At 52.4% G+C, this 22,864-nt stretch overlaps 8 protein-coding genes across 8 annotated transcripts; 4 read left to right on the top strand and 4 right to left on the bottom strand.

Moving 5' to 3' along the window:
• Positions 1 to 223: 223 nt before the first annotated feature.
• Positions 224 to 4,517, bottom strand: K489DRAFT_383306 (acetyl-CoA synthetase-like protein). The gene has a single exon (XM_033605566.1). The coding sequence runs from the start codon at positions 4,338 to 4,340 to the stop codon at positions 480 to 482; it is 3,861 nt and encodes a 1,286-aa protein (XP_033456771.1). The 5' UTR covers positions 4,341 to 4,517; the 3' UTR covers positions 224 to 479.
• Positions 4,518 to 5,952: 1,435 nt separating this feature from the next.
• K489DRAFT_383308 (uncharacterized protein) lies at positions 5,953 to 7,071 on the bottom strand. The gene has a single exon (XM_033605567.1). The coding sequence runs from the start codon at positions 6,994 to 6,996 to the stop codon at positions 6,058 to 6,060; it is 939 nt and encodes a 312-aa protein (XP_033456772.1). The 5' UTR covers positions 6,997 to 7,071; the 3' UTR covers positions 5,953 to 6,057.
• A 214-nt stretch (positions 7,072 to 7,285) lies between these two features.
• On the top strand, positions 7,286 to 9,296 carry K489DRAFT_383309 (uncharacterized protein). Its single transcript, XM_033605568.1, has one exon. The coding sequence runs from the start codon at positions 7,488 to 7,490 to the stop codon at positions 9,237 to 9,239; it is 1,752 nt and encodes a 583-aa protein (XP_033456773.1). The 5' UTR covers positions 7,286 to 7,487; the 3' UTR covers positions 9,240 to 9,296.
• Positions 9,297 to 10,141: 845 nt separating this feature from the next.
• K489DRAFT_372986 (uncharacterized protein) lies at positions 10,142 to 10,849 on the top strand (the record flags this gene model as incomplete). The annotated part of the gene is made up of 1 exon (XM_033603384.1): positions 10,142 to 10,849. One exon carries the CDS (start codon positions 10,142 to 10,144, stop codon positions 10,847 to 10,849), a length of 708 nt encoding a protein of 235 aa, XP_033456774.1.
• Positions 10,850 to 12,244: 1,395 nt separating this feature from the next.
• Positions 12,245 to 12,595, top strand: K489DRAFT_325039 (HSP20-like chaperone; the record flags this gene model as incomplete). The annotated part of the gene is made up of 1 exon (XM_033601804.1): positions 12,245 to 12,595. A coding segment is annotated over one exon (351 nt), but the record flags the coding sequence as incomplete, so codon positions are not given.
• Positions 12,596 to 15,321: 2,726 nt separating this feature from the next.
• K489DRAFT_325118 (uncharacterized protein) lies at positions 15,322 to 19,335 on the top strand (the record flags this gene model as incomplete). Its single annotated transcript, XM_033601810.1, has 2 exons — positions 15,322 to 19,230; positions 19,285 to 19,335. 2 exons carry the CDS (start codon positions 15,322 to 15,324, stop codon positions 19,333 to 19,335), a joined length of 3,960 nt encoding a protein of 1,319 aa, XP_033456776.1.
• A 217-nt stretch (positions 19,336 to 19,552) lies between these two features.
• K489DRAFT_325263 (NAD(P)-binding protein) lies at positions 19,553 to 20,367 on the bottom strand (the record flags this gene model as incomplete). Its single annotated transcript, XM_033601821.1, has 2 exons — positions 19,553 to 20,197; positions 20,257 to 20,367. The coding sequence occupies 2 exons, from the start codon at positions 20,365 to 20,367 to the stop codon at positions 19,553 to 19,555; spliced, it is 756 nt and encodes a 251-aa protein (XP_033456777.1).
• A 438-nt stretch (positions 20,368 to 20,805) lies between these two features.
• On the bottom strand, positions 20,806 to 22,156 carry K489DRAFT_383313 (uncharacterized protein). Its single transcript, XM_033605569.1, has 3 exons — positions 21,788 to 22,156; positions 21,016 to 21,756; positions 20,806 to 20,957 (listed from the first exon to the last, which is right to left on the bottom strand). Exons 1-3 carry the CDS (start codon positions 21,848 to 21,850, stop codon positions 20,814 to 20,816), a joined length of 948 nt encoding a protein of 315 aa, XP_033456778.1. The 5' UTR covers positions 21,851 to 22,156; the 3' UTR covers positions 20,806 to 20,813.
• Between the last annotated feature and the right edge of the window lie 708 nt (positions 22,157 to 22,864).

Below are 22,864 nucleotides of genomic sequence, written 5' to 3' on the forward strand. Positions count from 1 at the left end.
TACGTATCGTCTGCAACGATACAGTACGTACTGCAGTGTGCATTTGCTGGACGCCGCCGGACCAGCTGCCTCGGCTACGCTTATGTCTCATGGACTAATCCTCATCTAGTCACGACGCCGATGTTTCTCTTGGAGCCGCGTCGAGACCCCTTCCGCTTACGTCCACTTAACTCCGCCGTTGTCATGTTGAAATACACTGCTTCATCACGAATACGAACGAGATCTCGGGATATCGTGCTTGATGCCGAATGCTATGACTTGCAGAAGAAGGAATAGTCAAGCAGTTCTCATGCCCGATTACGTTCAAGAAGATGCACTCGTGGTGCATGACGGGATTGAATATTTGTGCTCATTATCATGCCCTCATCTTCATCGTGCTAAACAAAAAATGCCCTTGGAAGCAAAACACTAAACGCCTTGATATGCAACAATCCAAATGCGTGAGAGTACCCTTTTTAAAACCAAGTTTCTACTTTTCCCTAGATGGGCTCATCTCTGGGCTCAATGAGAACCTCGTTCACTGCCACATGCTCAGGTTGTTTCAAAGCATAAACGATCGCGTTGGCAACGTCGGTTGGGTCGAGGATCTGTGCTCCTGTTGGCTTGCCATATGCTTCGATGGCTTGCTCATCAGTCGACATGCCCAGCAGATCCGTCGCGGTATTGCCCGGCTGTACCGATGTCACGCGTAAACCCTTGCCGGCAGTTTCCAGTCGCAGAGACTGAAGAGTTGCTTCGACGAAGAATTTGCTGGCGGAGTAGACGCCCAGGCCCGGGAACACCTTTCGGCCCGCGTCTGATGAGATGGCGACGATGTGTCCAGAGCCCCGGGTAAGCATGGGCGGGACCGAAGCCGCCAGACAGTGCAGGAGACCTTTGCAGTTGACATCGACAGTAGTGTTCCAGTCGTCGGTTTTCACATTAGCCATCATGGTGTAGTACATGACACCAGCGCATGAGACGAGTATGTCCACTTGGCCCAATTCTCTCTCTGCAGTAGCGAAGAGATCATCAACCTCAGTCTTGATTGTGACATCCGTCGCCTTTGTGATTATCTTGCCCTCGCGTACCGCCAGACGTCGCTTGAGGGATTCGAGAACTGGTGCACGACGAGCGGCCAACACAAGGTGGCAGCCTTCGCTTGCGAGAGCTGCAGCTACTGCTGCGCCAATGCCGGATGACGCTCCAGTGATGACGACGACCTTGCCCGAGAGGATGCTCTTGCGTACTGACAGAGCTGATCCTCCAAGGGCAGAGTTGCGCAGTGGTGCGCGGCTCATCCAACCACGCGCAAACCAATGCCTCGCGTATGTCTCGAGGAGAACACCATCAACCTTGGGTCGTTCCACGATAGCTCGGAACGGTCGGGTCTGAGCGTTGTTCAAAACGACAATGTCCCGTAGGAATTCAATGCTGGGCATGCTGGATCGAAGGATATCGATGGTGAATGCGCCGTCTCCACCTTTGGCGCTTGCTCGGCGTTCATTCCAGAGATTGACCCATTCGTCGAATCCCATAGGTTGCGTAGGATAGCCTAGCTCGGTGAAGTGATCAAACACAGTCTTTGCGTCGACTGGGTCCGGGTCACCCAGGTGGAAAACCAATTGCTTCGCGTGGGTCTGGTTACCCAAATGCACAATGGCCTTGCTGACAAAGTCCACAGGGGTCATCTCAGCCCTCCATCCGTCGACGTTCGGGTAGTATCCCAGGTGGATGGACTCGACGAACAGCGCAGTCAGCAAATCCCAGACGTTCGCAGCACCGGTGGCACTGTGTCCCGAGATTGTTCCAGCACGCAGGATGCGGACGGGAAGACCACGACGGCCCGCTTCAAGTACCAATTGCTCAGCAGCCCACTTGGTCTGTCCATATCCGTCGGGAATCTTCTCAGGAACAGCGTCGACGTAGAGCATGGAATCCTCTGGCCATCCGAAACGAGAGTCAGAGTGGGGGAGCACGCCGTTGGTCGACACATGCAAGACGGTGGCGCCGTTGATGGAGGCCATTCTGAGAATTTCTCGCACACCATCAACATTGGTGCCTCGCAATGCAGCGTAAGGGTAGACAAGGTTGACTTGAGCTGCAGCATGGACAATGACCTGTACTCTATGACCGAGCTCCGTGAACTTCTCCTGCGTGAGGCCGAGACGCTTACGTGGAAGGTCGCCTGGCAAGATTTCTACACGCTCCATGATGGAATCTCGCCAAAGGCCGAGCTCAATGAGATTTCTCCTTAGTCTGGCGGTGCATGCGGGTTTGTCTGCTTCTGTAGTATCATTGCCTCGCACTAAACAAATGATAGTAGCGGCAGTGCTTTCCAAAAGATGGCTCAGGAGGAATGCACCAAGGAATCCAGTCGCGCCAGTGAGTAGGATGACTTCGGCATCTTTGACTGCGCGAATCTTTGCATCGGGGAACTCGATATCGCGATCGAGAGTTGAGTCTCTACGTAATGCAGCAGGAAGATCGGCCTGGACGGCAGCAATATTACCATCTCGGACTTCTCGAACAGTTTGCAAGTGGCTTTGCAGAGTTGATGGGTCGGCAAGGCGACTGACGGGAATGCGGAAGCCGAATTTCCGGGACAGTTTTGCTGAAAGGGCAGCGAGTGAAAGAGAATGACCACCGAGGTCGAAAAAGCTGTGATCGGGTTTGAGTGTGCTTTGGGGAACTCCGAGAGTGGCGGCCCAGATCTCGGCGATTTCATTGATGCTGATCGAGTCCTTCGGAGTAGAAACTCCCGACGTCTTCTTGGGTGAAGGTGGCGGCGGAAGGTTCTTAAGGTCGACCTTTCCTGAAACCTTCTGTGTTGGAAGGGTCTCTAGCTCTACCCAGAGTGTGGGAAGCATATATTGTGCCAAGTAAGGCGAGATGTGCTTTCTAGCAGCCGGGCTGTGGCCCAATTCGTCAATCTCTACCAACGGTCTGGTCGCTGATTCCTCGTCACGAACAATGTAAGCTACTAATTGACGCTCGAGACCGTCGCCATGGGCGACAACTGCGCAGTGGCGTACGCCGAGATATTCCACAATGGTGCTTTGAACCTTGGCCGGGACCACGGAATAGCCACGTAGCTTGATCATTGCACCTGTGCGGCCAGTAATCTCCAAAAGTCCCGATGGATGCAGAATGGCAAGATCACCAGTCCTGTACATTCTAGCAGTAGGATCCTCGGGCTTGAATTTGTTAGGCAGGAATGCTTTGGCAGTGACCTCGGGAAGGTTGAGGTAACCGCGGGCGAGGAGATCACCGCCCACGTAGAGCTCTCCGCTCGTTCCAGGCTCGACAACGTTACCCTCCTCGTCGAGCACGTAAATGTTCTCGGGCTCCAGTGGTCTACCCACCGGGCAATTCGTCAATTTCTCATCGATGATGTCGCGAATGTCTCCACAAGCGATCTCGTGTGTTTCACATGCGCTGTAGCAATTCAGAAGGCGTACATTCGGCAGGGCGAAAAGGGCGCGGCGAGCGAGGTCAGTAGTGACGACTTCACCGTTGAACCACAATGTACGGAGGTCTTGCAACCTTGAGCCGATGTCCGGGAAGCGCGAGAGGACGGCCGCCAGAAGAGTGGGCGTCATGAGAGTTTCGGTGACCTTTTTGCTCGCAAGAAGATCCACCAAGCCGACAGGGTCATAGCTGACCTCGTCCGGAACAGTGACGACGGTCCCGCCTCGCAGCAGAGGCCGGATGATCTCCCAGACGAAGAAGACATTGCATGCTACTCGGTCATCAGGCTTGACATCTGAAACGCCAAATCTGAGGTTGTATGAAAGAACGGATGCCCGGTGCGGGTTGGCAATTCCCTTGGATTTGCCGGTAGTACCGGATGAGTAGGAGACGAAGCAGAGGCGGTCGAGGTCGTCTGAACCATCTGCGTTTTTGCCGTTGTAATTCTCCTCTGTGTTATCGCTCGTTGGAGCTCCGTTTGGTAGTTCGCCATTCGTCTGTTTGTCGAGTACGATCTGAGGGATGCCTTCCCGGATCTTTCCGCTTTCTGACTCCCTCGTAATCACGACTGCTGGCGTGGCATCTTCCAGCACGTCAGCCAAGAGGTCTGGAGGATATGCGAGCTCTAGGACCAAATATGCGCCTCCAGCTTGCAGTGCTGCAAGACATGAGATCACGTAATCGGCGCTCCGCGGAAGTAAAACGCCCACGCAGCTGTCTCGCTTAACTCCATACGCTCGAAGGCGTTTTGCAAGAGCATCGACCGCTTGAGCTAATTCAATGTATGTGTATGTTCGCGTCTCATCTTCGAGTGCCAATGCATTGGGTGATCGGGTCACCTGATTGGAGAAGAGAGTACATAGGTCTTTGGTGGTGTCAATGAACGACATGGCTGGGGGAGTTGGAGGATTGAAAGAAGATAAATCGTGCAACACGAAAGCGCCGACCCAACGTATTATATATTCTCGCCGGCCTCACCATGATCGGCTAGTGTGGCAAGTCCTAGCGAAGGATACGTGGAGCCGTGTATGAAAAGCTTCGAATTATCCCGTTCATCACAGAGTGTGAGATCCCACGACGTACGCAAGTGTCACGTACGCAAGTGTCATTAGTGTCACGAATCGGAGGACCTGGGATTGGTCTGTGAGGATGTGGAAGATGCACGCCCACGTCGACTACATGCACATCCCTAGAAGATCTATCCATAACCGGGCATTCACAGTGTGGTCTTGACGTTTGAGTACGAACACTAACACAGGTATTCGAGATAGCGATTTTCTGCCTCACCGAATGTCCCTGGCACAGTTTGCCGCTATATCCAATCTCGGCCGCGCATATCTATAGATTTCGCAGACATGTGTATCAATAATAGCGCAGCGGGGCTGTATGGCGCAATCGCATCTCGCCGAATCTTCTTGTTGACAACCAATTCACGCATCTGCTCCCCTTGCTCGCTCGAGAAAACGACATGTGTGTTTCGCGATGTTCCGAGGTTTGTGTTGAAGGGCGGCAAGCAACGTTGACGACTGTCGTTGATCCCAAGTCTTGCAGATGTACATAAGCAAACAGATCTAATGCAACAGAACCTGAACCATGATAGACAGCCTACGAAGCACCCCACGTGGGTGCCCGCTGTTTACGCCAGGACAGAACAAATTTCGACCGTGCCTGGACAATTGGGGTGGCGATATATGTCTCATATACAGGCATCCCCCGGTACGGACGTACCTACAGAATACAAGTAAAGAGAATTGTTGACGCTATTAGTGAAGGAATGCTATTCTACTTCCAAGTAAAGTATAGACATCTGCAGTGTGTCGTCGACGCTGCAGAGACTTGAAAATTTGCTGCTGTTCGCATGGGGTGACATCGCCAAGGGCAACGCCGTTCTGGACAACTCTATTGTGCGCGCCAACCATATCTGTGTATGGAACTCGTCAAATCTTCAATCCAGAAAATGAGCTGGCGGAGTGCTACTGCCGCCCCTCGAACGCGATGATCGTAAAGATCACAAGCTTCGTCGTTTCGATCCGGGAAATGTTCAGTCGAAGGTCTGTCGTGCTCGGCCGGATTCAACGCAGTCAGACCCGATAACCACCAAAACGGATCCCACGCCGAATCTGACGCATCCTGCATGGTTGAACGTTCATACGGGGTGCAGAGAGTGGGAGCCCTTGTACCTGGTGCGTACTTAGTCTCTCCTAGTTCGGGTCACGCGAGCATTTTCATTGCACAATGATGGCTCGGATGCTCCGAAGTTTTTCAGCGGTGGAGGTTGTATTCCTCGTTTTTGAGTTCGTTTGTGAGTCTGGTTGCCGAATGGAGCTGTTCACGCTGTTGCTTAGGGTTACAAGGCTGAGGGCTCGCGGTTCGTCTGTCCCTTGCTACCAAGGTAGGCATTGAAACCCGACCACCAATTACTTGAGGAGGAGCAGTACAGAGTATGATTATACCTAGCGATGTATCTTTTTGTGAGAGTCGGAGATTCATACTAAAATGGGTTGCCAGACTGTAACAAAGCACGAAACTTGTGTGCCTTTCGTGGGATATCAAACTCTATCGTTTTGGTTGCAGAATTATAGCGCAATAGATCTACAGAGGCTGTCCTCATAGCTTCGCCTTTCTCCCTGACAATGCTCTAGAGGTGAACGCCTCTACAGCGTTCCAATAGCGTTGTGAATCAGCCATCGGAAGCGCGCAATGTACCGCATCCTCCCACACCTCTGTCCTCACATCGAAACCCAACTCAGCCGCTTGTTTGGCATGTGCGGCGATGTCGTCTGCCGCGATTACCGTATCGGTCTTGGAAAAGAGAAATAGCCGAGGACCTAATCCGAACAGTGTCGAATCGTTCAAATCCCGCATGACGTCGTTTGATGATGTGACAATGCCTGCTCGCTGCATCGCAACATATACTTTGATGTATGGCCACAAGATTGCGCGCCCGATCGAATACAATGGTTGGCTCTGTGGGATTTGCATGCTCGCTGCAGCATAGATGTTGTCAAACGCTAGCATTCCAGGGCATGAGTCGAGGATCAAGCCAACGAATGGAATGGGCAAGTGCGATGCATCCTCACCCCGGCTGCTTCTGCGGAGCATCTTGCCCAACTGCAACGCCGTAGCACAACCTCCGTTGGAAAAGATGTGTAGCAAAGCACCTTCTTGGCGATGGCCCCTTGATTCCGAGGTGGGAGGGCTTGTGATTGGGAACAGACTTGATATGTACTTATGTGCAGGCGACAATCGAGCTTGAACTGCCGACAGTTGGCGATTGGCGAGCGAATAGTCTGTGACTTGCGTGCGGACAATCAAAATTGGTGTCTGGGGATACAAGCGTTGATAGGCGCGACAATAAACTGCAATTCTCCCTGAAGTGGCGCCCCCGAACCATGTTGTGAGGACAATCACCTTCGGGGATGGACCTCCTCCGGCTGCTGCATCTTCTCCGGTCGAGGTGGGTGGCGTGTAAAGCAAGATATTTCTGTTGATGTGTGGCTTGATCGGAGCAAAGGACAATGCTCGTAGCGGATCCGGTGTAGCCATGCCAGCATCTATGTACAAATACAAGAAATGTTGTCGAACTTGGCCTGCATCAAAGCGGGTGTTCTATTCTTCATCGTGTACGTCACGGTACTTTAGACGAGTCTCCGCCGACTCGTCTCGTCCAGGGATCTCGGCTTCAAGTTGGGCACAGATCATGTTCGGCTCGGCGGTTGCGCTTGGCCCCCCGCTCAGTGCGGGCGGCCATACCCGCAACAGCTCGCGTGTATTTCCCCTGCATAAGATTGTTGAACGATTTCAAGGAGGGCTACGGAGTGTCAACACTATCCAACTCGTGAACGCGATCTATGGTTATCAACGCTATACACCATAGCTCGCGCTCGACAAGCATCACCAACAAAGAGTCTTGAAAATTTATCTTCCACGTCTGGAAGCATCCCCCGTGGTCAACATCGTGCGCAGAAACGAGCTTCTAATATTTTGCCGTCAACTACGGAGAAGGACTCCTTTGCGGCATCGACAAGGCCTTCGAAATGCATCGGACTCGTGTCGACGATCGCTTTGGGGATAGCCATGCCCTTCTAAATCCTAATGAGTTTGAAGATGCATATGACGAGTCTAGCATGCAGTCCTCCTTCCAGGAAGGCAAACCCTCGGACGACACTGAGCGGAGTCCAATGCATGCTTTTGACACCGAAGATTATGTGCCAAAATATGTCGCCGCTCGGAAAGGCTACCTAGAACGTCTGCTCCAAGCTTTGAGTCTGAGAAGAGATCGCACTGTTAATGCTTCGACATCAACTCCTGCACAATCTTCCAAACTTTCGAGGACAGTCCGAACGATATTCAATTATCCCGAACCTGGCCTCAAACTCAGAAGCACGGCCTGGTTGGATGGCCTCCGTGGACTAGCTGCTTTCGAAGTCTTCATCTATCACTACGCACGAGAATGGGTCAACAGAGATCCGGCTTGGGGTCCTACCAAAACCGATGGCCTGGATCCAGCTTGGTACAGATTTCCATTCATTCGAACTTTTTACAATGCCGGACATGCGTCTGTCGCGGTTTTCTTCGCCATCTCAGGATATGTCTTGTCACATCGAGTTCTCACGCTTTGCGCACAACAACGCCACGAAGAAGCCTACGCCAGCCTCTCTTCTGCCATCTTCCGTCGTGCTCTGAGATTATTCACTCCAGCTGCGATTTGGACCTTTATTGTCATGTTCATCTGCTGGCTATGCGATCCCTGGCTGCCGAAACCCGATCCCTATGTCATCGAGCCAAAATTGTGGAGGGAAATTGGTGTCTGGGCTGGCAAGGTGCTCGACATGTTGCTACCGGTCAACTATCCGGATCGCTGGACGGCTATCATGAATCGTTACAGCGGAAACGTTACATGGACGATCTCTCTAGAATACTACGGATCACTCGTTGTCTACGGCGCCCTACTCTTCATTTCCAGAACAAGGAGTTTCGTCGTCCGCCAATCTCTCGTCTACTTCATGGTCGCACTCAGCTTTCTCAAAGATGACTGGATCGCCGGTCAATTCCTATTGGGTCTGGCCTTTGCTGACCGTCAAATACATAACGAGAGGATACAACTCTCAGACGCTGCACCTTACGCGAAAAGTTCTAGAAAGTTTGCTAGGAAAGCTTTCTATTATGGCGTGTTCATCTTCGGCTGGTTTCTCGCTGGATTGCCCATGGTACGACCGAAGGCTGGAAAAGATGAGAACGATTTCCCGGTCGAGTCGCGCCCCTTCTTTGACATTGTCGGTCAACCTTTGGCATGGATTGGTGGATATCACAACCGTCAAGGAGACCAGTACTTATATGCACTAGCTGGCATCTGCTTACTAGTCGGAATTGGGGAGACCAACATCAAAAGCTTCATGGAAATCCGGTTCGTGCAGTACTTGGGCAAAATCTCCTTTGGATTCTACTTGGTACACGTACCAATCCGAGCGTGGCTGGGCGCTCTGGACCCCATCTATTTCGGCGTCATGGGCTTACCCTTCATCCCTTGGGACAAGCGCGAGGAGAACTTCACATTATTCTGTGTATGGATGCTTCGTATGGGTCCTGCGATTCTCATCAATCTGATTGTGGGCGGCTTGTTTGAGCGTTTTGTGGATAGACCACTGATACATTTCAGCCGGCGGTTTGAGCAGTGGTGCTTGTCATTTGGTCAGAAGCCTGAGGTGCTTTCATTATCACATCATCAGCAGAACGAGCCGGCTGAACAATCACCAGCGCCGATACTGGTATCCGGCTCGCAAATATGAGATTCATACACTGTACGATAGCATGATTACTACATCCCAACGTTGTCTTTTCTCTCGCTCTCTTGTCCTTATATTTTGCAGTCGGGGGATGTGCGAACCATAATGTTTCTCCATCCGGACTACCTAGGACTGGCTGCATATTCCCGGCAGCACAGGACTGCAGAGGAGTAATAATGGTCTCTATCGAAGCCATAGTATTGCTTCCGCCTGGGACGGTAGTCTGTCGTAACTACCTGGGAGAAGAAAGACACCTTCCCTATGTGAACCCTAGAGGTAACCCAAACCCTAGTGATTGGAAGATCCACGGATCAAGTTGTTTTCACGAAGGCCGCCCGTGGCATCCGCTTGATCCTCTGCGTCAGCTTTCAAGATCCCCAAACCACCTGGGCACCCATATTCGACGGGCCGAACATGGCTGGCCACCTGTGTCGACGGGGAGCATGGGAGACTATCGGTCGTGTGGAGGAATGGACCTTATCGGTCAATGATCAATTAGAAACCCAGGGGCATGCCGATAGTCAAGGCGGCCGGCAAGCGATGACGATCATACTGTAGCAATATCGGATCTGAATAATTCAGCTGATCTGCATGTTGACAAAGACGTGTGCTGTTCGCAAATGCATCCGCTTCCAGCCATAGCTGCTGGTTACGAGTGCGAAAAAGCCCGTTGGTACGATTTGTGCATCATAGTTCGTCTAGTGGTAATTTCTCTCCACTGTGAAATACCGTCCAAATTGATCTATCACATCCAGAAGGGTGAAATGCGAACGCACCAAAGCAGTGTTCGGCCGGCACAAGACTTCAGCGTTGAATGCGCGGCGAAGCTGTCCTGACCTTGTCTCGATGATTCAGGACAAACTAGCGATGTGATCGACCACCTCAGAACATGTGACCTGAGAACTATGCCGCCACGCAAGGAACCCAAGGAGGTCGTGGTATATCCAGCCTCCAAGCGCAAAGCACCGCCATTCAAGCCTCTGCGACCGAACAAAACGACAGATTCATCAAAACCAAAGGTCGCCCCAAAGCCAACACGAGCAAAGCCAAGTGCCGGAAAAGTCGTTCCTCCACGCGAAAGCATCGTCGTGTCCGAAAGCGACGATGAAAATGACGATCTCAAGAGCCTTACGGCAGGCGACGACCAAGACGAAGAAGAAGCAGATGACGCTTCGATGGGGGAAGATCTCGAGGATGATCCTCTGACCATGAAACCCACCACACAGCGTGCACCAGTACAACGCGATCTATCTCCAATGGCGATCTCAGATGACGAGGCGCCCGAAGCCCTCGCTGCAAGTTCTGCTGCAGATGGTATCATGTCGCCACTGCGAAGTGCCGATGGATCATCTCATCTGGTCATACCACAACCGCTCCTCATCCGCCTCCTACATGAAGCCTTTGAGGATAAATCTACACAGATTGACAAACACGCGGTGCAAGTCCTACAGAAATACATCGAGGTGTTTGTCCGAGAGACGATTGAAAGGGCACGGCTCGAGAAGCGCGAGGCGGCTGCTGCGAGCGGCGACGATCTCGATGAGGAGGACAAAAATTGGCTAGACTTGGAAGATCTCGAGAAGGTGGCGCCCGCGATGCTGTGCGAGTTCTGAAAGATTCCAGCTAAACGACTGAACTCTTGAGGCACTTCCTCACCTGTTTCTATAAGTCGGGAGGGCCACTACATAGATACTTAGGTATGTACAAGGCTTTATGACTCCGCGGCCGCGTCTGTTCTACATCACAAAAATGATATCGATCATAATTGCCACAAAATATCATCACATCGCCGTGCGATTGCATATTTGCGACTAGCATCTCGATTCAACTAGAAATTGTATCTTATTCATAAACCAAACGTTGTGATCTGCGTACCCATGACAAGGGTGATGAATTCAGTGTGCCTAGCTCGGAACACCCACATGTTTCTAAGCATACCTGGGCACCCTACTACCCAGCTTGGAAGCTTCGTGTGTTCTGTCGCCACCACATTTCGAAGTCCGCCATTCAACGCCATCGGACAAGAGCAACGCATACACGTCACATATTATCCACAAAGAATGAACAGGATTGCGGAGCGTCTTGATGTTGCCCAAGTGTTTTGCGCGTGTACCCAGAATTACAGGCCCAGCGAAAGCGAAGAACCGCGTGTGACTCAAGCGCACGCGCGGCATCCTGCTACCTAGCAATGACAAAGATTGTCCACACGATTCTGTGCCCGTCTTTGGTACCAGTAGCAACAGCGACTCTTCCATGTCGTTCGACTATCGTAGCATGTACTGCGTCAGCATGGCTGACCAATACGTGACTCGCGTATGCCTGTTGCCTAGCCTTGATAGAGAGTATTTGACTGTATGTCAACCGTCAGACATGTGTCGTAAAGTACAATATAAGAAGCCAAAGCGGTCCGCTCATAATTTCTATTGCTGTCAACAAACCAACAGCTCAATTCATCACACTTTCCCCAGACAATAGTCAAGATGCCACCGATTCGCTACTACAACCAGACAGCTCCCTTTTGGGACTTTGTCGCAAGCCTCGAACAACAAGGCGCAAGCCATCCCTTCTTCAATAACAACAACGAAGGTCCATCCAACACCGAAGATCGCAATGATCAAAGTGGCCCTTCAAGACAACCTGAACCATTCTGGGGCGCATGGGGCCCTTTCGCTTATCGCGGTCGGTATGAGCGACCTTCTGGTGATGAAGAGACCTCACAGCCACAAGCCGCGGAGCAAAACACCGAGCAGGAACACAATGCAGATACACCTCAAAATGAGAAAGGTCCCGCCGGTGGCCCTCATCACCACCACCATGGGCCTCGCGGACATCACAGAGGCCGCGGCCGCGGAGAGCACTTCGGTCGGGGGCGTGGCCAATGTGGCGGGCGCGGCTTTCGCGGTCATCGAGGATTCTTCCCATACGGCGTGGGTTCGTTCGACCAACTTGCCGAGGCATTTCAGAGCCAGCTATTTGGCGAGGGTGCCGGTCGTGAGACCTCAGACGACTTCACTCCGGATGTTGACGTGTTCGACACCGCAGAATCATTTGTGGTGGACGTATCGCTCCCAGGAGCGAAGAAAGAGGATATCGGCGTGAGCTGGAACCCGGAGAAGTCTGAGCTCAGCATCGCTGGTGTCCTTCATAGGCATGGTGACGAGGAGTTCTTGCTGGCACTTTCCATGAGTGAACGCAAAGTGGGAGCGTTTGAACGCACCGTGCGACTTGGAAGCAGGGCCAACCCAGCCAGCATCGATTCGGATGCCATAACTGCAAGGATGGAGGACGGCGTCCTGAGGATTGATGTACCCAAGTTGGATTCGGGCTACGTTGAAATCAAGAAGGTTGATGTCGCATGAGTGCAGTCTATTGGGGAGTTTCGACCAGCCGTGAGCGGCATGTGTTAGTTATGAGTGTAACATGTATACCAGTACACCCTTCCTGATCGCACAAGTGGTTATTATCGTCAACACAATTGCCTTCTGAAACACACATATGCACGAGCTCGTGGCCCCGCCATCGTAGATCTCGATAAGCTTCTCTGCGACAAAAGGTACTTCTCTGCAGATATCGATGGCTTCCAGAGCGGTCTAGACACTCTGACACTGCGATCTGAGTCAAAGGAGTACAGCCCTCCGATCCATCGCCCGCCTCATGCAGGACAGAGCGTCGATCGCCGTTCCACCAGCCCGGTATTCATGGGGTTCTGATATCGACGCATAGACGGACGCGCGTACCTACACTCGAATTGTATTTGCAAATCGGGAACCAAGCTCAAAGATCAGTGGAACGACACTGCCAGCATTATGAGTTTCGAACCTGGCATCTACCAACTTTCTAGAGTACCTAGGTAATTCAGCCCTGCTGGAAAACCCGCGTACTCCAGCTGGAGTTCGGATCGCGGTGGTGACGATGTTGAAAATATTATACCCGATCGAGCATCGCCATGCACGCATATGCAGCTCGTAGCCTGCCCAGGTGCATCTTACCTGACTTGCGGACCAAAAATGACCTCGGGAGGTTTCGCGATAGTGCCACAAGTTCACATATCGCGCAAATACAGTGTGAGGCTTCAAGATCTTGTCGCATGTATTTCAAATACTCCTATTTGAAATGATGACCGTACTCCTAGGTAGGACCATAGTGATGACCACCATCATTATTATTAAACGTTTCGACACATGTGTCAATTGCTGGGACAGAGAGCAGGGAAAATCGGCGGTTAGGCTGGGCTGGAGATCTGCGGACCGGACCGCAAGCCCGGGTTGCTGCTTGGATAGCTTGTGTTTACATACAGTGCATCCTGCGATGTGATGAATGATGATGACTTGTGACATTCCTGGATGCGACAAGCCGCTGTCAATAGCAAATCCTGTACCACCGCTCGACAGCTCCCCGTACCACCTCATTCTTCCCTTCGATATACTGATAGACCAGACGAACACAAATCAAGGGTTGCCCTTCCGAGGCGCCCGTTTGTGAACCATCGGAAGTCGACGATCCGACCGCATAGCAACGACATCCGATTCAACCTCCCGCCTCTGCTGGAGCGTTTTCAACGTTGAGAATTGTTCTTGAGACCTGGTTTAGAGCCTGCATGAACTCGACGTCATTCAAGAACGCAACGTCGGGTCCAGGTTATCGCGATCGGTTGGTTAAGCCACCACGATATTTGTGAAATTTGGTCCCGCATCTTCAGCAGCAGGTTGGGCTTGAAGCCAGCACGAAGTGCCAGTCGATATCCACAGAGCTTGTCCTGATCCCAAGAGGACTTAAACAACAATCACCAATGCATAACAATTTTCGATGATGCCAGTAAGGCTCATGCAAAGCCATGCCAGACAAAAAAGTCGACCTCATACCGAAGCTTGCGAGACGGCGATCGCAGGATTTCGCTAGCAAAATTCAAGGATGGAACTCTAATGGTGGAGGTGTTGTGCACCAGGACACTGATGCGCTACAGGAGAAGGTCAAGACAAAAGTCGTGCAGAAGAAAATAGCCAAGGATCTCAAAAAGGCAGTGCACGATTTGGAAGCCAAGGAGCAACAAAAGGTCAAGCCGGTGACCCAGCAAGAGGAGAAAGTCCCGGAGGAGAAAGCTCAAGATGAACAAGTCTCGGAGGAGAAAGTGAATCCGAGTGAGGATATCATTGAAGTACTGGTTGAGGAGGAAGCCTCTGAGCCTCAGCCGCCCGAAGATGACGGACAGCAAGAGAAGCAAGGGTCAGGGACCCCGAAGACGCCACAGGCCTCGCCGAAGCCGATAATGGTAAAGAGACCTGGCAGAGGGGTCGACATGGAAAGGAGAGCCTGGGTCCGCCGCAAGACTAAGGCACCTCCGCAGGAAATACAGGAGGACATAAACCCGGAAATTGACGTCAAGCATGCTGGAACGCCTAAGAAGCGTGTCGTCAGTGATAGCAATTGGCTTCGGGATCGGGCAGACCAAAGTCGAACGCCAACATCTCAAAAAGACACCCCATATAAGCCAATTGTGATTCGCCGAAGCGTCGTCACAGTCGGTCTGAAAGTGCCGCCTTCGTCGATCGAGTACGTGGAGACTGAGTCGAGACTATTACGATCATCCACTGCAGGTAGATCAAGATCAAGCTCTGTCTCAAGCGAAGGTCGCAATGATAAAACCAAGCCACAATACGCAAGTAACGGAACGAAGATATTCGTCACTAAACGCAAGCCATCGCCATCATCTGGTCACCAGACAAAGCATGATAGGAGCCATAGAATATCTGATAGCAGTGCTACAGCACCATCCTCCTATCTAGAGCGGGCCAGTTCTGCCACCGACGTCACAACACCGAGTCAGTCGACGGCCGAATCCTTGAGGCCAAGATCCGAACCTCGCAAACGTGTGCTGAGAACTGCCAGCCGCGAAGACGATTCATACCTGAGGCTGCCAAGATCCACTTCAAGAGATCGACAAGTCAATGACGGAGCGCGCTCTGACAGCCGAGAAATGCGCACTCCGACCAGTGATGAGCGAAGGAGGAGAACATCAAAAGACAAGAGCGCTGAGAGCTCCCATCGAACACCCTCGGACTCTCACCAAAAGCCTATGTTCCCTGCAATGGATTCAGGTGCACCCCGAGTATATGGCACACGCATTGAAGGCTGGCTTGCCGATACATCGGATCCATTTGTGAGCAAATCGTCACTAGCGCCAGAACCACTTGCCATTCCAAAGAAGTCGCCGAAGGGCAAGGTCTCGCCAGCTGGTCCCCGCGAAGCCCGCCAGGTTTCCTCGAAAACGAGCAGCGACGGGCAGACCGAGCCATCAAATCCAAGCGCTGAGCGCACTCAAACCGAGGAGCTTATCGATCAATCCATTGACGAATGGTCCGACGTGTCTCCAAGTGTGACATCTACACTGAAGCGAAGCGGTGCTAGGCGCACCGTTCGTTATTCTAACAAGAGTCGCAACGTAACTAATACGCGCGACCCAGCAGACACGCCCGTCCGCAGCAACAGGGCGCTGAGCACACCCCACAAGTTGACAACACGAGACTCGCCAGCATCCCGACGAGAGACTTCACGTAGCAAGCGTCACCCAGCAGAACAGTCTGAGCTCATCTCGGTGCTATCATTGCCTCAACATGATGCCCCAGGCATCAAGTCTGCACGAAGCCTTCGGGCCAGCCGACGAGCCAAAGCACCCACCACAGCAGGAGAGCTGATGAATGAGGTCTCCAAGGATGAAATGAAATATCAGCGCGAGCTTCGGACGCTCGTTGATGGTGTCATCCCGGTGTTGCTACAGTATGCACTTGCTGGAGACGGTTCGGCTGATCGCGCACGTGTCTTCACCCAGTCGACAATCACGGCAGAAGTCACGAAGCCCATCGTTGACATGGGCATTGCGCTTGAAAGGCTCAAGAATGCTCATCGACGAATTCCAATGCACGAGCCAGGCGATCTTGTTGCCTGGGCGGAGAGCACGGCCAAAGTCTACGATGACTACATCGCGTCTTGGCGCATGGGCTTCAAGAATATCGTGGTCAATCTTGCTCCGGCGGACAAGACTGTCACTGACAAAGATGCGTCAACCTGGGACGAGGGCATTCCCCGCAATGAGGACGGGGACTTGGTCGGCCGTGATGGTGAGCGGGTTGATGTCGCTCATCTACTGAAGCGACCACTTGTTCGCGTCAAGAACCTATCAAAGGCACTCGCGAACTTGCACCAGATTAAGCCTGATCCAAGGACTGATGACATGGCGAGTCAGTATCAAACCCTCGTCGGCAAGGCAAAAGATCGTGTGAGCAGCGAGCACGCACGACTCGAGGACGAAGCCGCAGCCAATATTGATCCCTCAAGAGCGCGCGATCCAAGGAGCCTAGCACCAATAACAGGTGTGACAATCGACTCTTCTAGATGTGTACGCGCTCGAGACTATTTCGATATGGATCTAGTCCACTCAAGTGGCCAACAACTCTGCTGCAAGATTGAGGTCATTTATCGCGATGATGCGCCTGATCGTGGAAACAATGGCGACATCTTGTTCTGCGAGGTATCGGCCTCCGGGAGGTGGTTGTTGTTCCCACCCTTACCACTCACTCTGGTCACGGCTCGCAAAGGGGAAAGAACAGGCGAGCTTGTCGTCATGATCCGGGGTTTCTTGGCCAGTGCACAACAATGGCGCGAAGTCATGGTCATCCGAGCGGATGAAGAGCAGACCAGTGTTGATTGGCTGCAAATGCTCGGCTCATCACCAATGCCACCTGCGCGAATATCGCGAAAGTCGAGCTTCAACGTTCGGAAATCCGCCCCTCTTCCCAAGTCCGAAACAAGGCGGGCAATCACGGATCCCATTACTGAAGAATTGAATGAGCCATCACAACGCGAGCTCGAGGTGCCGATTGGTGTCCGACCCAGATACGCATCTTCAGTCTGGGATGGCAGTGAAGTCAACAGCGTCCACAATGAGCGGACACCGATCAAAATGCAGAGGAACCGGCCAAGCCGGTACAAGAGCACGTCAAACTCTCCTAACCGTGTGGACAGCCCCACTACCACGGACAGTGAGTGCACTACTCAACCAGACTATTATTATGAGCAACCACGTCATCAGCGCCCCGGATCGAGTCCAGCCAAGCGTCCTGTTTCCAGCTACACGCGTTCGCACTCGGAATGGACGAGTTCAACTGGGAGCTCGCGGACACAAGACTACAGTGTATGGATGCCTGAATCGCAAATTTCAGATGACTCCAGCGCCGAAGAAGAGGATCTTCGTAGAACACGAAACCGCGCCAGTCCAGAGTCTCGTCGACGAAGATCTTCGGTGCCTTCTCAAGACATTCCTAACATACCAAAGCTCCGCCCATCTGCTACAGAGCAGCCTATGAAGGCGAGCACACCTCTACGTTACCATGGTGCTCGCCGACGCGACACGGAAACAATGAAGGACGAACTGCCAACCCCCGCGTCTGCACCATCCAAACTACAAAAGCGCGCCCCAACACCACCGGAAGTGCAGAACAAGCCTCAACCGTCGTCTACGACACGTCCGCTGTCTTTCGGTCTGAAGTCGAGCGTGATTCCTGCATTGACACCTGGATTCTTGAGGAAAAGCCGACGCCCATCTTCGCCACTCAAGCACGAATATGCCCCCTCATCCGATTCCGACTCATTGTCGGATAGTGACATATCCGACCTAAGCGATGAACATTCCGTGACATCGGGCTCTGTCACTGGTAGAGATGAAGAGGCCATCTCCACAATTGGCGACTTGAAAGCCTTCCATCAGTACGCTATGCGTCCAGTCACTCAATCTTATGCGCCGGGCCCAGCCCTGAAGAATGCTGCCGCTGATGACAGCTCGTTGTCCGAGGTGGCTGCGCCTACTCCCGCCTATCGAAATGTGCCGCCGCCTTCTGTGCGCCCCGCTACGAGCACAGCAAGTATATTCTCTTGGGCTGATCGTGGAGCGTGGGAAAGCTTGCACCCTGAAGAATGCAGCATCTTTGTCTCCCCGGGCTTGATTGAGGCTTATGATATCGCCCAAGCCCAAGCCGTGATGTCTGAAGACAAGGACGGCATTATTACAACGCCATCCTCAAAGGGCGTCAAGCCATTAGTTGCGCTTGAGCTCACACCACTCGTGCCGCTGCGCCGTGGCACCGCAGTAGACATTTCCATCCGCTCCCCGCCCACACCTGGCTCTCTCCTCCGGGCAGGGAACAACGTCATGTTCCGCTCGCGAAATCCCGAAGACTGCGAGAGGCTTTACGCCCTGATCAACAGGGCACGCATCGACAACCCGACTTACATCGCACTCCAAAAAGCTCGAGGTCCAACACAGCAAAGCAACTGGGGCGAGGTCATGGATCGTCGCCCTGCCGCTCGTCCAAGCAGTGGCTCATGGTGGAATCTAGGCTCACGAAAGAGCAGCACCTACCGTTCCAATGGCAGCAGACCGATGTCCATAGCAGCGACCGAGTCATCTGTTGGCACCATGAACAGCGCCTTTTCCGCATTGCGCCGATTTAGCAGCGGCAATCGCATCTGGAATATCGCCAAAAGCACAATCACCTCGCAAGAAGGTACGCGCAGCTCCAACAGCGAAACAATTTCATCTGGCTTCGCGACGCCAGTAACACTAGACCCTCGTTTGGGCACCCCAATAGGCATCACAAATGCCAAAATCCGCTTGTACATCAGAGAATCTACACACAAATGGCGCGATCTTGGATCTGCTCGATTGACGGTCATGCTCCCACCACAGCAGGATCCCACTGTCGCTGCCAACCCGAAGACCACAGGCCTGGAGAAGCGCGTTCTCATCTACGGGAAACATCAGAACGAGGTCTTACTAGATGCGACATTGGGCGAGCAATGCTTCGAGCGCATCGCCCGCACTGGAATTGCTGTGAGCGTGTGGCAAGAGAATACGGGCCCGAACGGCGAGGTCGGATACGCAGAAGCAGTTGGCGGCGTTGGCAGCGCAAAGTCCCGTGTGTTCATGGTTCAGATGAAATCTGTAAGTTCATCTAATTATGCAGTTTCGGTCGTTACATTACTAACATCGATCTAGGAACGTGACGCGGCTTACACTTTCGGCATGGTGGGCAAGCTGAGGTATTAATGATACTTGGCGCTTCACAGCGCTCGCGAGAATTGGGAACATCATTTAGCGAGGTGTTCTGGTTGCTTCACATTTTTCGTTCTCGCATTGTCCCATTTTTTGATACCAGGAAGTCGGACCGGCAACCACCATTTTCGTATAGTCTCACTTATTCTCTTACCACTTGGCACGGCCGATGTCCGTTTCGGATTTTGTCATTCATAGCATAAATAACCATTTAATATCTGCCTTCAAAGGTGTTGATCTTTTCTGCGCCGACCTTTGCAACCGCTTCAGCGACTGGTGTTTCGCCTCCGACGCAATCAAAAGCCAAACCGATGGTGTCGTCTCGCTTCAGACACTCCACAACCACAGCTGCAACATCTTCACGCGAAATCTGATTGTGGAGATGAACTTTGCCAGCCTCAATCGCACCCTTGGCAGGGTCGTTCGTCAGTCCACCAGGTCGAACAATCGTGTAGTCGAGCTTTCTACGGCCATTCTCCGAAGCCAGACTCCGATCCGCTGCAAATTTCGCCTCCATGTATGGCTTGATCACCTTCCAGACACCGTCACTGCGCTTTCGGTCGGCATCATTGTACCAGTCCGGTTCGGTGCTAGCATTGGCTTTGTCGCGAACATCCAGAGCAGAGATGATGATGTACCGCTTGACGCCGGCCTCAGCCGTGGCGTCCATGCTGCGGATTGCACCCTCATTGTCGACAGCCTTGGTACGCTCTGGGTTGCCTCCACCAGCACCGGCACACCACAGCACTGCGGTGGCGTTGGTGGACTTGATGGTCTGTACCATGTCATCGACAGAGGAGTCTTCAATGCTCTGAACTATGGGCTTTCCGCCGAGCTGTTCGATATCGGATTTTTGCTGCTCTGCCGTCAGATCCAATGCAAAATGCTGCAGTATCCTCTATATTGCTCACGTACGTCTGGGTTTCTGATCACTGAGTGCACAGTATGTCCTTGACTGCTCAATAATTTGGTGATATGCCTCGCACATTTCCCGGAGCCACCGAAGATAAGGGTATTGAGTGCCATATTGCGAATATTAAAAGCTTGATGATGTTTGACACGAAATGATTCTCGATTTTAACTTACAGTAGATCTGGCGCTTCTGCCACTCACGAGGGCATTGAGATCGTAGACATTGATGACCCGCGATATGACGTCGGGTTCCGCGCACTGACGGAGCTGTCTCCGCTGCTGGTCGCGGGGAAATCGATTGCAGGTCAAAACATTTTGGCCTTGGTGCCTGACAACGCAAAGAGTCATCGAGACCGTATGGCGTGCAATCACGCCATCCACTACTGGCACTGTGCGCTTTATTCGAAAATCCTCGTGTGAGCATTTTCACCTCTGATTAATTCACACGCCGTGGCGGCGTCGACATCGTCAAGATTCACGATCCCATTGCAGATGCATGTTCGCAGGCTCACGGAGAAATCGTCTCATGGCTATTGTTCCATTATCATTACTTGGTTACTTCATGCCTTGATGGCGAATTGCTTCAGGTATTCGTAGTCGGCGACATTGTCCTCGACAGTCTTGCGGATCACGTCGGCGCCCTCTTTGCCGTATTTCTCACTCCACTCAGCGTACAGCTCCTCGTCGCTCTTCACGGCTTTCTTCTGTGCGACAAAAAAATCAGCATCGAACTCAAGTCTCAAGCAACAAATTGGAACCTACGTGTTTCCGCGGCTTCAAGTCCTTCGAGTTAATGGCATCGTCGTGGAATCCGGTCCATTTCTCGAATTGCTCCTTGGCAAATTCGTGAGCCTCCTCGGTATCCCAAGTCAGCATCTCCGGCTTGTATTCAAGTCCGACGGATTTGCAATATTTGCTCAAGATTCCTTCCGGATCATCAAGCATGTCATCGGCATCAATGACGCAGATTTCTACGCTTCCAGCAGCCGCGTTCTCGACGTTCGAATTGTCTTGACCACAGATCTGCGGTCCGACCAATCCGGATGATCTCAAGTAGTCGAAGAACCGGCGCAGCTCGTCGTATCCAGCCTCTTCAGGCATGAAGTACGGGAACCCAGTCCGCTCAACCAATGGTGGAATGGTGCAACGGTAGTAACTGGGGATCGACGACCTCGGGTGACGAATCAAGAAAGTGAAATGGAATTTCTCCAAAATTTCGCGAGGCATGACCGAGGGATTGTTCGGTTCTGCTACGCTGTTCTCGTAAGGGAATGGTGCAACCTTACGCGGCGGGCTGTCCATGGCAACACCACTGTCGTTATCGCTGCCAGAGTCTTTCGACTCGACGGATACGACGTCGCTGTCGACCACGACCGGCATTCCACCAGTGCCGACACCACGCTTCACTCGTTGAAGAGAAGGCGCGATGCGTCCCTGCTGCTTTGATGGCGGAAGCAGGTAGTGAGTGATGTCTTTGATGAAGACTCGTTTGCCCTGGTCTACCTGTAAGTATTCTATCAAGCTTGTCGTCCACCAGATTCATTGCATGCGGAGTGGCAAAAAGAGATGGGTTTCGCCATTCATGAGGAAGGCGCATAGTTTGCATACAACATCGATGCAGACCTGATAGACAGCGAAACGTATCGCCTCGCATGACCACGACGGAGATTCCGTCCCAGGCCCCCCCAGAGCATCGACCACATCAGATGCCATCCAAAACGATACGCACCGCAACTTCACGACGAGAAAAGTTGCGAGACGACATACCTCTGATGCTTCGTCCTCGATTCTGTCCAAAATCGCCTTGAACGTCGACTCGCTGTACCCGCTTTTGATGCGGGCTTCCTCGTCGTCCTCGAATCTCGTTCCCATCCGCTCTGGGCCGAAGTAAAATGCATCCCCGAAAGGCTCATGGATAGTTTGAATACTGTCAGGACGAGTCATGAACACCTGCGCCACCAGACGAGTTAGATGCTGTGTTGTCTAACTACTACATGAGGAGGACGTACTCTTTCGAATGCCGTCGAGCAGGCTCGAGGGTGAGTTGCCATAAAGATAGGCTTGGTAGACATAATGGCGTTCAATGTAGCAGGTAAGTTGGAGGAGTTTAGGCTCTTGCAATAAGTGAAGATGCGAGATAGATTGTGAGCAGTGACAATTATGATATAGTCGTAGGCAGTAGTATATTCCCGGCTCTTGAGTCCAATTTATGAAGATTCTGCTCAACCAGTCACACCAAATCGAGGTGTAGTGAGGGCGTGAGTGCTTTTCCCACCGAATGTGCATCGAGCCCGGGAGGTCACCCACACCAATCCACATAATCCTGGGCAACTATGCTCTGCGTGGTAGCCCGGCACCGGCCGCACCTCGTTTGTATCCTCCCAGTTTTCCATCCTAGCCAGTGAAGGTTAGGTGAGACCCACCATGGTCAGCACACCTCTGCCACCACTCGACTCCACTGCATCATGCCGTCTTCTAGGTGCGGCAGAAGCGTGGGTTACTCGTTCCTCATCGGCACACACGGCTTCCATGACTTCGCAATGGTCATGACTTGCAGGCAATGAGGTAGGCAAGTGACGGGCGAGTTACGCCGAAGCCGGTTCCCTTACCA

Source organism: Dissoconium aciculare (assembly GCF_010015565.1).
Source record: "Dissoconium aciculare CBS 342.82 unplaced genomic scaffold K489scaffold_12, whole genome shotgun sequence".
NCBI lineage: Eukaryota > Fungi > Ascomycota > Dothideomycetes > Mycosphaerellales > Dissoconiaceae > Dissoconium > Dissoconium aciculare.